Here is an 11,434-nt window from a genome sequence, read left to right on the forward strand (position 1 = left end):
TCCTGTATCTCAAAAGAAGAAACAAGAGAGGGTTTTGATTCATGCAACACAAAAGAATTATACAAATCTGACATTGGACCTGGCGGAGATGATGAAGATGAATCGCCTGACATTCCGAATGCCGTATGTCCTCCGTGATCAGAGAGGTGGCCAGCCTCACCAACCGGTCCGAATCTGGTAGCAAAACTGGTAGGAGGGGTGTAAACATCACCGTACTTGTTGCGATAGTACTCCTCAAAGTCCTCTGTCATGTTCGTGAAATCTGGTAAAGATGGAGTGTCGTCCTCTTCACCGAGTCCATAATGTCGTCTCAGGGCCTCCAATGATGGAGAAGCCTGATAAGACATCATAGGAACTGGAAAAGAAGGTGTCTAGGACATTGTGATTCGGTTACGAGTCGTATTGTGTGCCTTGCACAAAGACTAGCTCTCAACAATATCCGCAGGATACTCTTTACAAGAGCACCGGCTCTGATACCATGTTAAGAAGAGGGCTAGGGTTTTGCACTGAGGACACACAGAGTATACAACCACGACAGAAACACAAAGACACACACACAGACACAGGGGGCAAAACTCAAACCCTAAACGCAAAACTCAAAACTCAAACACAAACAGAAGAAGGGAGAGAGAGAACACAACTTTAAAGTGAATGAATGCTGTAAATGAATGTAAGAGTGTACACTGTGCTCAAGGGTAGAGCAATGTCGGAGTGTGACGTCCACCCAAGATGGATCCCAAGTCTATGACCACCAATCGGAGTATAGGAGTACTGAATAGTGAATGGCAGCAGGCTGGTCACCAAAATGCAGCAGTCTGGAGACTGGAAACTGGTAAACGCAGCAGTGTACCACCGATCGGGGGCTGGAAACTGTACACAGTCTGCTGTAAACAGCAGGCTGAAACAGTGTCTAAGAGTGTCAGGGCTTGCAATGCTCAAAACACAAGTTAGCTAACCCTGGAGATGATGGACAACAGGCTGAACAACAATCTGGGACAGTTTGGAGCAGTCACCAGCAGCTGAAGCTGTCGCCTACAGCAATGGACAGGCTGAAGATGATGTGGCTGCAGTAAGGCTGCACAGCAGATGGAAACGGGCTGCAGGCTGGAAACTGGGCGCCAACAGCAACAAAGGGTGTGTGGGCTGATGTAACCTGCAAAACAAGGATGATCGCTGAATGGGGGCAGCTTGTCTATTTATAGATGTGGAAGGGCGTCCCAAAAATTAGGGTTTCCACTAAACTTTCTCGAATCACTCCCCATTTTAGGGTTTCCACTGAACTCTCTCGAATCGCTCCCCGTTTTAGGGTTTTACCCTAAAAGAGCATTTTTAGTGTGTTTTGGGGCTGTTTAAGATGCTAATCAGCAAGTAATGCATATTTTAGCTCAACACTCTCAAACAACAAAAGCATCACGATCCTGGCAAAAGTCAAAAGCCAAATCATACACCACTCCTTACAGCTTCAAACAAAGGACCAATACAGTGCCGCTATTGAACTAGCATCCTTTTTACAAGAGCTTTACAAATCACCATTACTACAACACTCCTTACGTTCTCAAGTGTCAACTAGTTGGCCTATATAAGATTTGTTTCCAAGGGCCATGACTTTACTGCCCCTGTACCCTACACCTCACATTAGATAGGCCACCCAACAACCACCTGGTCTTTTGGGAAACAAGTTAAGTGGCTCCAGCCATTCTGACAAGGTAGCTGCATCAATCTCCTGTCAATGTCCAACTAGGCCCTTGTGACACCCAGTGTCTGAACAAAAACTTCCTCCATATGCTGATAGGTATCCCACCAGATTCACATGGCCCACTTTTCCCATACAGACGTACACTCCCTCAAAAGAAAACAGTCCTGCCCTTTGACCTACCCACTGTAAATGATGGGCTGCCTGTCAATCTCTTCCTAGCATTTTCAGACATTCTATGGAGGCTCTGCCAAACTCCTAGGAGACTATAAAGCAAGTGGAGCAAGGATGGATCACCAAGGCAATAGTAAAAATCCATCAGGGCAAAGGCCTCCACTCTTACATAGCAGATTCGGTGTTGCATCCCCTCCTCAGAAACAGTTTCTAGGTCTTCCCTGCCTGGAGCACCAGGCCCTCTGACCATCAGCTTGTATAAAAAGGTCTCTCCCAACTTTACTCCAGAGTCCAAACCAATGGTGCACAAACCACTCTCCTAGCTTGCCAATTTGCCCTAGACAAAAATCCCTCAATATCATAAAATTCTTGGACCAAGCAGCACAGCTATGCCACGCAAGATGTCAAAGACACCAAGAGAAGGCAACCTACAGGGCCATATCTTGGAGGGCCTGGTTGACCACTAGGAATCTAACAGCTAGTGAAAAGTAGACAATGCTCTAATAGGTCTGCTTCCACCAAATGGAAAGGAGTCTAGAACCAATGTTCAAGTCTTGCTGGGTGCATCACTTGTTTGGACCCTCATGTTCACATGGCGTATTTGTATAAGACTGGGTTCTTGCCACTTAAACATTGTTTGGTCCTCTTATGAAGAGAAAAATGCTAGTGCAATCAAGCTTCAATCTGCATTCATTTGACATTATACATCTTGACAAATAGTTTCAATATTAAGCCTAAATTTGCTACTCTTTTATTTACCTTTATCTTTTTGTGCGTGTACTAAATCTAAATTTGGAACGTACCTTTTTTTCTCACTAAGATGTTGTAGCATGAAATTATTTTCTAAGCTTTGATGAGTATCAAACCAAAAATCATACACCTTAGTGCCCACACTTCTGGAGACATTTGCAGGCGTTCTCTTTTTGCCTGACCATTTTCTTGTTTCCTCTATCAATAGTTCAGGATACAACCTCCCAGTGTTTGTAGATATGCTTCCCTTGAGGATGTAAGAGATGCCATATTCTGACTGGCAATTTATGAGCTGCTGAAAGCATCTAAGTCCAAGGTTTTCCTCTATATGAGTTTTGCAGGCACTAAGTAAAGTTATCCACATAACTTTGGAAGGAGAAAAAGGTATGGATTCAAGAAAGCTCAGTGCATCATGCAAGCCTCCTGACCGTGCAAGGAGATCAATCATGCAAGACAAATGACCAAATCCTGGTTCCATACCATAATTCTCTCTCATAAGCTTGAAGATTTCTTTAGCCTGCTGTATTTGGTTGGCACGGCTGCATGCTGTGAGTACACAATTAAATGTGATCTTGTTAGGAAATACAGCCTGTTTTTGCATATCTTGAAAAAGTTGTACAGCCATGCTGCCATCATGATTTATGCCATATCCTTTAATCATTGTATTCCAGGACACAATATTCTTAACTGGCAAACTGTCAAAAATTTTGTGTGCCTCCAGAATCAAACCATGTTTGACATAAATGTCGAGCAAAACAGTGCTTATGAAGCCATCTCTTTCACATCCTTTAACTACAATGTATGTGTATATTTCTTGTCCAATATCCAAGGTACTGCTGCAAGCTTTTAGCAGACAAACAAGTGTTACAGTACTCTCACGAAAACCTTCCAGTTGCATTCTCCTGAACATTTTGAGGGCTTCTTGACTGAGTCCATGTGCAGCATAAGCTGTTATAATTGTGCTCCATGACACGACATCTGGATCTGGTAACTTTTCAAAGACATCCTGTGCATCGACAAGGATGTGACATTTGGCATACATATCAACTAATGCATTGCCAATAGAGGTGTCTATTTCAAATCCTTTACATGTGATCTCTGCATGCAGTTCTAAACCCTTGCTAATTGTCTCTATGCAGTCACAAGATTTCAGCACATAGAGATATGTATGTATATCTGGTGATACGTCCTCCAATTTCATCCGATCGAAACAACCTAAAGCTTCCTTCCAACATCCATGGTCTGTAAACCCTGAAATCATTGCATTCCATGACTCTACAGTACAATTCGGCAGCATATCAAAAACTTTCCAGGCCTCTGAATAAGAACCATCCTTGGCATATATTTCGACAAGCGTATCTCCAACAAAGATATCTCCCTCAAACCCCCTTTCAATGACTTCTTTGTGCAGTCCTTTACTCTTATCAAAGGCATTTAAGCTGCAACAAGCTCTTAAACTATAGCCATATGTGAAAGCATTAGGAGGGATGCCAGACTGCTGTAATTGATAAAGACAAGCTAGTGCTTCCTGCTCAAACCCACCTTCCACATGTCCTGCTATGATTGCATTCCATGCAATAATGTTTTGGACAGACAGGTCAAGCAACACATTGCGAGCTTCTGACAGCATGCCACAAGACACAAACATCTCAACCAAAGCACATCCCACAAAAGCATCACTTTCAAATGCCTTGCATGTGATCTGCATATATGTGTCCCTTCCCTTATCTATGGCTCGCATGTTAGAACAAGCTTTCAAAATGGCAGGGAAAGTGCCAGCTTCCAGACAAATACCTTCTAGTTCCATTTTCTTCATGCACCTTAGTGCATCCTCATAAAGTCCATGTTCCACATAACCATGAATAACTGCACCCCATGTCACAGGGTTTCCTGTGTGCAGTTTATCAAGCACTTTTCCTGCATCAATAACTGAGCCACATTTGCCATACATATCAATCAAACTGCTCGAAACAAATTCATCCCTTTCATACCCCTCTGCCGTAGCATCCATGTGTAATTCTCGACCTTTGTCAAGCATGCCTGTTAGCCCCAAAGCTTTCAAGCAGCAAGCATAAGTGATAGCATTTGGAGAGAATCCTTCAGTCTTCATCATTCCAAAACATTTAATCGTTTCTTGGTAAGGTCCATGTTCAGAAAATCCTGTCATTAGAGCATTCCATGTCACTACATCTCGCTGAATGGTTTTGTTAAAAACTTCCCAGGCCTCTACGACTAACCCACATTTAACATACATGCTCACCAAACTACTGCCAAGAAAGAGGTCCCCTTCAACTCCCCTTTCAACACTCTCCCTGTGCATTATTTGACCCAAGTGCATGGCCTCTGAACTGCCAAAGGTTCTCAGCACACAGCTAAATGTGACAGCATTAAAAGCCACATTCTCTGCCTGCATCTGGTAATAGCACTTTAGAACTTCTTCGTGTAGCCCACTTTCAGCAAATCCTTTTATTAAGCAAGTCCATGATGTAGCAAGTTGGGTTGTTAGCTCCTGGAAAACTTTCCATGCCTCAGCAGATGAACCACATGTAGCATACATATAAACTAAAGCATCAGTGAGTGAATGTTCTCTTTCGAAACCCCATTCCACACTTCCTTTGTGTAGCTCTCTACCATTGTCTAGATCTACTATGCTGCTACTGGCTTTTATTAGGCACGTAAACATGGCAGGATCTGGAGATAGATCTCCTAGCTGCATCTGTTCAAAACACTCCAGAGCTTTGTGGGGAAAACCTGAATCACAATATCCTGCAATAAGCGTAGTCCAAGTAACAGAATTTCTAGCCAGAAGTTTGTTGAAAACTTCTTCAGCCTCTGCATATGCATCACATTTGGCATATACATCTACTAAAGTGCTCCCAACCCAAGCATCATCCTCTATTCCAATTTGGATAACCCAATTGTAAATTTCATTGCAGTTTTGTATGGCCCCATTGCTACCACAGGCTTTCAAAATGCACATCAAAACAGCAGCATCGGGGGAGATACAGTCCAGTTGGAGCAGGTCAAAGCATTTCAGTGCTTCTTGAAAACAGCCATACTCAGCATATCCTGTAAGAAGAGAGGTCCATGATACAATGTTTCGGGATGGGAGCTTCTCAAAAACTTCTCGAGCATCTGAAAGTGAACCACATTTTGCATACATGCTTAGTACAGCACTACCAACAAAGATATCATTCTCAAATCCAACAGTCGTGATCATTATGTACAATTTCATGCCTTCTTCAACATTGTTAAGTCTCCAGCATGCTTTCAACAGCGCAACAAATGTGTATGTGCTAGGAGCAACATAATCTTCCTGCATCCTTTTGTACATGTCAAAGGCATACTGCGGTTGGCCACTGTCAGCATATCCTAACATAAGAGAAGTCCATGAATGCACGCTTCTATACATCAGCTTGCTGAAAACTCTGCGAGCATCAAAAATGCTTCCACATTCTACGAATGTTGTCACAACATGGTTTCCCAACAAAGTGAGAGCTTCTAGCCCAAAGCTACAAACGTGAAGTTGTATGAGATTTGCATCTATGAGGCCACCTTTTTTCCGGCAAATTTGCAAGCTATGGATAAGCCTGTCAATTATTGGCAGCCCATCCTTCATCCAACAAATCTTTCCTTCATCACTCCCCTCGTTTAAAGAGTAAAACACAGATGCCTCCTTATTAACCTCATAATGAAAATCATCATTGCATGTGGGATTATACGATGAAACATCACGAGCAAAACTCATCTTTTTAACATTTGAAAAGACCTGGTTTGATTTTGCAGATCCAAAAGGTGTGAAGCCGTTAAAAATCGTATGGTAACACTGTTCCAATCCCTTCTTAAGCGAATTTTGCATTATCTGTGTACACTAATCCTTAGATTATGAATCATATGGCACATCTGAAGTTCAAGAGATTTGTATGATAAAGCTAATACAAGTCATGATACATCACCGTTAACTTCCTTGAGGGGGAAAACACAGAAATGACTTACTTTGGATAGTCCGGACATCGGCCATGTGCATTTGCTATTATCGGACTCGATCCATATACACTGCCTATGTAGCTTGGGTCCCTTACCTGCTAGCAGCAGGAACACCAGAAAGAGACGAGGTTATCGAATGATTAACCCAGAGAATGAAACAACTCCTACGTACACTGAAACAGCTCGAGCTTGTTCACCGAGCATTCATGATCAATGATAATATTTGTTTGCTCTAGTCTAGATTTTCAGACAGCCTTATGAGAGGAACCAGACCAGATACAGAGCACAACCTGCTGCTGAGTTAGTGGTGAGCCTGTATCTCGACAGGCTTCATGCAATGAATGGTTCATTCTTCCTGCGGCATTGACAAACTGCCTTTCTAGCTTGTGTGTGGGCAAACTTTAAATCATTTCGATTTCCCGTTGTTTCTGTGTCTGCTATAAATCGAATCCTTAGGAAATTTAACAAAACGCCCATAAATTTTGCACAAATGCCCGAAATGCAAGGGGCCCCGTCGCACCAACAGGCAAGAGGGCTTTTTCAAGTGTGTACACCTTTCTTCATTCTATGTACTTGCGCTAGTACCCGCACAAGTATCTTTTCACGCGTGCAGAACACTAGGCCGCTTCATGGCATGCGAAGTTGCCGTGCGACTTCGCTCAATAATCTATTTCTCCTCTTTCTCCTTCCTACTTCCCCTCTCCATTTTCAAAATATTTTATCTCTCTCTCTCTCTCTGTTTTACCAAACTTAAAACTAAAAGTAGTTTATAAAATTTGTAACACAAAATGCCAGACACAAAAACAATCTCTTCCATGCACCATACTTACAAACTTTCCTCTTGACATCAATGTAAGGAATCACTTGCTTGCTTTGCATGATACTTAGAAACAACAACGTTATGCTAAAACCGGTCATAATCGAAACAAAGACCAACCACCACAAAAAGAATTTCTATAAGAGACATAGTCAAAATGAAGGCATGAAGGCCAAGTATAAGAGACCTTCCATTAGCAAGCTATGAAGGCTAAGTATAAGGCATCCGAGTGTTTCCAAGCACCACAGGCAAATGGCCGATGCCAACAAAAAAATACGTCTCCAAGATGCCTAATAGAAAGAAAACTTCATCTTCTTTGAGGAATCATTAACAAAATCTACCTCCTTGAGCAAAATATGCGAAGGTGAAGCACGGAATGATCCCACAATTTCCATTGGTAATCGCATGGGCAATGCAATAGTCCTACCTTTCTCTTTACCACATGCATTGGAACAAAAATCACAATATAAGTACGTGGAACAACTAACAAAGACCATTTCATCCCAACAATAATAATACATGGTTGAACATTTGTGAACCATTCAGTAGGTACTGATAAACGTTGATGCAGCGTCACAAAACAACCCAAATCCTTGAACCCATACTTAAACCAATGCCTCGATATCTTATCAGTATGAAAGCGTTGAAATCTCTTCTTATGGTCAACCTCGTACATATGCACCTGAAAACATTGTGTGTATCCACAATGTACAACTTCAATAAAAACTGGGAGCTTGATGTCAATATTAACATCATCATATAAACGTTCGATGACCCTTGCAAATGTCATTCTTATGATATCATTACTCATTAATGCGCGCAACATGTATTGTAACTCTTTTTAATAGTCAGAAGTTGGGTAATAATGCCACTCTTAGGTAGGCATTTACAAAAGTTAAATAAATAGCAAAATATGAAAAATAATTTACTTCCAAGAGAGTATATGCCAACCAAACAAGGCATAGAGAGCAAATCACATATATGCAAAACCAGTGTCCCTACATGGTCGTCAATAACTACATCCACCCAATAAGACTTTCACATTATGCGAAGATTTTACCTTTGAAAATGCAACATACAGTTGACCATGTGTAAATACTGGTGCATTTAGATAAAGCCCAACAATGGATAGAGTCTATCACTGTGACTTGATGATTGTCATAGCGAATGTCAACCGGATGGTGGGAAACTGCCTCCATTTCATAGTAAATGGCAATTGTGTAGCATTGGAAATAAAAGTAATCAGGGGAATAAAAACTCGTTCGTCTACATTTGCCCCTATTATTATCTTAACATCTATTACTTTCCTATTGAAAGCTCTACATATCAACCACATACCATTACACATACCCCTTCTGAGGTTTAAATTTCTAAGAAGAATGATATGTGTTTTTATCTTTAGCAATAATAAATGAGGAAATCCACCTCCAAGGTCCAATGTATTTAAATACTCAACAAAGTATAAAAATGAGTCATCAGTCTTTACAATCGAATCTACACTATAATACTGCTTGATCTCCTCTGGCATCAGTTGCAATGCATGATCATTCAAAGTAGCCACGATACATTGCCCTTTCAACACCATGCTAGGTGAAACACACAACTTTCGATAATACCCACTCCATCCCCTATTCCTTGAATCCAATAGATGAACCCATTGTCTACTACACTACCAGTTGTTGACACTCGCATATTCCCAGAGAGTACGGAGTTGAACATCGGTTTACACAGAGGAAGCTTCTTCTAAGCACATAACATATTCATCATCACTCTCCAACATGCCCCTTGCAATGCAAGCATCCCTAAAAGTATCATAGATCACATTATCAATAGTATGTAGACCTTCAAAAGAAGTACATCCCCGACACTTGGTTAAAAGCATCCACAAATAGTAGAGCTCACCACAGGTAGACGCCACAAAATACATCCGACCACATGTATTCCCACGCTTCCTCCTAGTCCACATCTTATGTCGTGCATTCCACACCCAATACACTGGAAAGTCTTGATAGTGAATAGTCCTAGCCTTTGGATGAATGCAATTGCACACAAACCATTCAGTAAGAGTAGTTTTCTAAAGGTCTTCATTCTGCACAACATCTAGTATATTATCTATATCTCAAAACACCACATAGTTCTCACCAGGTAAGTAAACCTACAAACGCTGTATATCACGCTTTTCATCATGCAATGCATAATCATAGATCCACCAACATGCCTTAGAGGTAAAAACATATCGTGCATCCAAATAACTCTGAATCTCGTCCACTGTTAACCTCAAATCAGAATGGTAGAAAAATAAAGGAAAAAGTACAAAAAGAACAGAAAGAGAGCAAAGGCATAGAGGTGGCCTCGAAAACTAAACTGAGACAAAAAGAGCAATTTTAAAGGAAATGCATCTCAAAAACTCTAAAAACTCTTGTAAAAGAGCGCCAGGGTCCCTCTTGTGTCACTTGTAAAGGAATAGACAGGTATAGACATGAAGCAAGAAGAGAGAATTAGGAAAAGGAACCTTGCCACAATGGTTGGTCATGTAACAAGGGATGGGTGCCCATGGGGGTTTTAGGATTTGTATATATAAAGTTCAAAAAGTGAATGAAAGCTCATTCTTTGGTGTGTGGCTAACAAGAGTCCGTGTGTGGAAGTGAGGAATCAAGAGGGTGAAGCTCTTCACCATCTCCTCTTCTCTTTTCCTCTCTCTTCTCTTCTCTTCTCTTACCTTGCACGTGGCTATAGAGAATGGAGCTTGGAGATGGAGGATGCTTGAGCTAGCATCTAGGATCGTGGGGTTACTAACTTGTGTGAGGGAGGAGGCAACTCGTTTCGCCATCAAGGTAAGCTCACTATACCCCGAGAGGATGGACGATGCGTCGGCTAGGTGAAAGATAGCCATGAGAGCTCGCTTGGAACGCTTGAAACAATAAGCGGTCCGTGGGTCTCGGTGGTTGAGCGAAAGCTCCCACATCCACCTTGTGAACATCGCCACCATTCCGTACTAAATCAATCCCAACATAAAAATTGACGGTTGTATGGTCATGCCCCTTGTACACATACTTATACAAATACTTAACAACCGCTGTCGAGTACACCTCCACATTTATGTGTGCATTGTATTTCTCATTCAAGAAAGGATTATATGGAACAATCCATTGATTATCAATAACATTACCATTTATGATCATAGAGTTTCCATCATCTCGTCTTCGATAAACGGAATAGCCAGAACTACCAACCGTTGTCATGTCCACTAATTTTTGCGGATAGTCTTTAGCACATCTATCCTTATCCATACAAGGACTCTTCGAGTTCAATCCTCCGCAAGGGCCATGAATATTACACTTTGAAATTGTCTCAAATAAGGCTGGAAACCTAACTCTATCTGACAACTCAGCACAAACCAGTCTATCATAGTGACATGCTTTAGAATGTTTAAAAGACGGCTCTAAAATTAGCAAAGTATGAGAATGTGGTAGCTCCCTCTTTTGGAATTCAATCACAGTAACATAGCCTTGAACCTTTCCAAAGAGATCCTTCTGCAATAACGTGTACATTAAATTAGCATGTTTTTTATGAAACACGCGAGCAGTCAAATCTGGACAATCATAAGCACTTTTCCCAGGCAACAAAGCATTAGTTATCTCCAAGCATGTCATTGTTATAAAAAGGTTAGGTTTTCCCTTGCATCGCACTATAGCCATGGCATCCTGATATAATTGATACATATGCCTTGGCCCACCCATGAATGACAACAGTAAAACTATCCTCTTACCAATAGAGGTACCAACAACTTGCATTGGCCTATTATCGTTTGTTCCCACCATGTCTGCCAAACCTTTATAGGCCTCTGATCACAATACCGATTATAGAGGGAGCTCACGCTTGACGGCCAAGACCTACGGACCGTTTATTGTTTTAAGCATTTCAAGCGAGCTCTAATGGATATCTCTCACCTAACCGACGTGCCGTCAATCCTATGAGTATAGTGAGCTTACCTTGATGCGGAAATGAGGTAC

At 41.5% G+C, this 11,434-nt stretch overlaps 1 protein-coding gene across 2 annotated transcripts; it reads right to left on the bottom strand.

Annotated features, from left to right (window-relative positions):
- Positions 1–1,801: 1,801 nt before the first annotated feature.
- On the bottom strand, positions 1,802–7,025 carry LOC148026205 (pentatricopeptide repeat-containing protein At3g53360, mitochondrial-like). Of its 2 annotated transcripts, none has more exons than XM_087693485.1 (3): positions 6,895–7,025; positions 6,614–6,699; positions 1,802–6,479 (listed from the first exon to the last, which is right to left on the bottom strand). In XM_087693485.1, the coding sequence occupies exons 2-3, from the start codon at positions 6,629–6,631 to the stop codon at positions 2,619–2,621; spliced, it is 3,879 nt and encodes a 1,292-aa protein (XP_087549611.1). In that variant the 5' UTR covers positions 6,632–6,699; positions 6,895–7,025; the 3' UTR covers positions 1,802–2,618. The 2 variants fall into 2 exon arrangements, with proteins under 2 accessions (XP_087549611.1, XP_087549612.1); XM_087693486.1 differs by having other exon boundaries at positions 6,614–6,702; positions 6,895–6,939.
- Positions 7,026–11,434: the final 4,409 nt, after the last annotated feature.

This window comes from Lygodium microphyllum, chromosome 14 (assembly GCF_053477565.2).
Source record: "Lygodium microphyllum isolate KBCC chromosome 14, Lygodium_microphyllum_v1.1.10, whole genome shotgun sequence".
Lineage (NCBI taxonomy): Eukaryota > Viridiplantae > Streptophyta > Polypodiopsida > Schizaeales > Lygodiaceae > Lygodium > Lygodium microphyllum.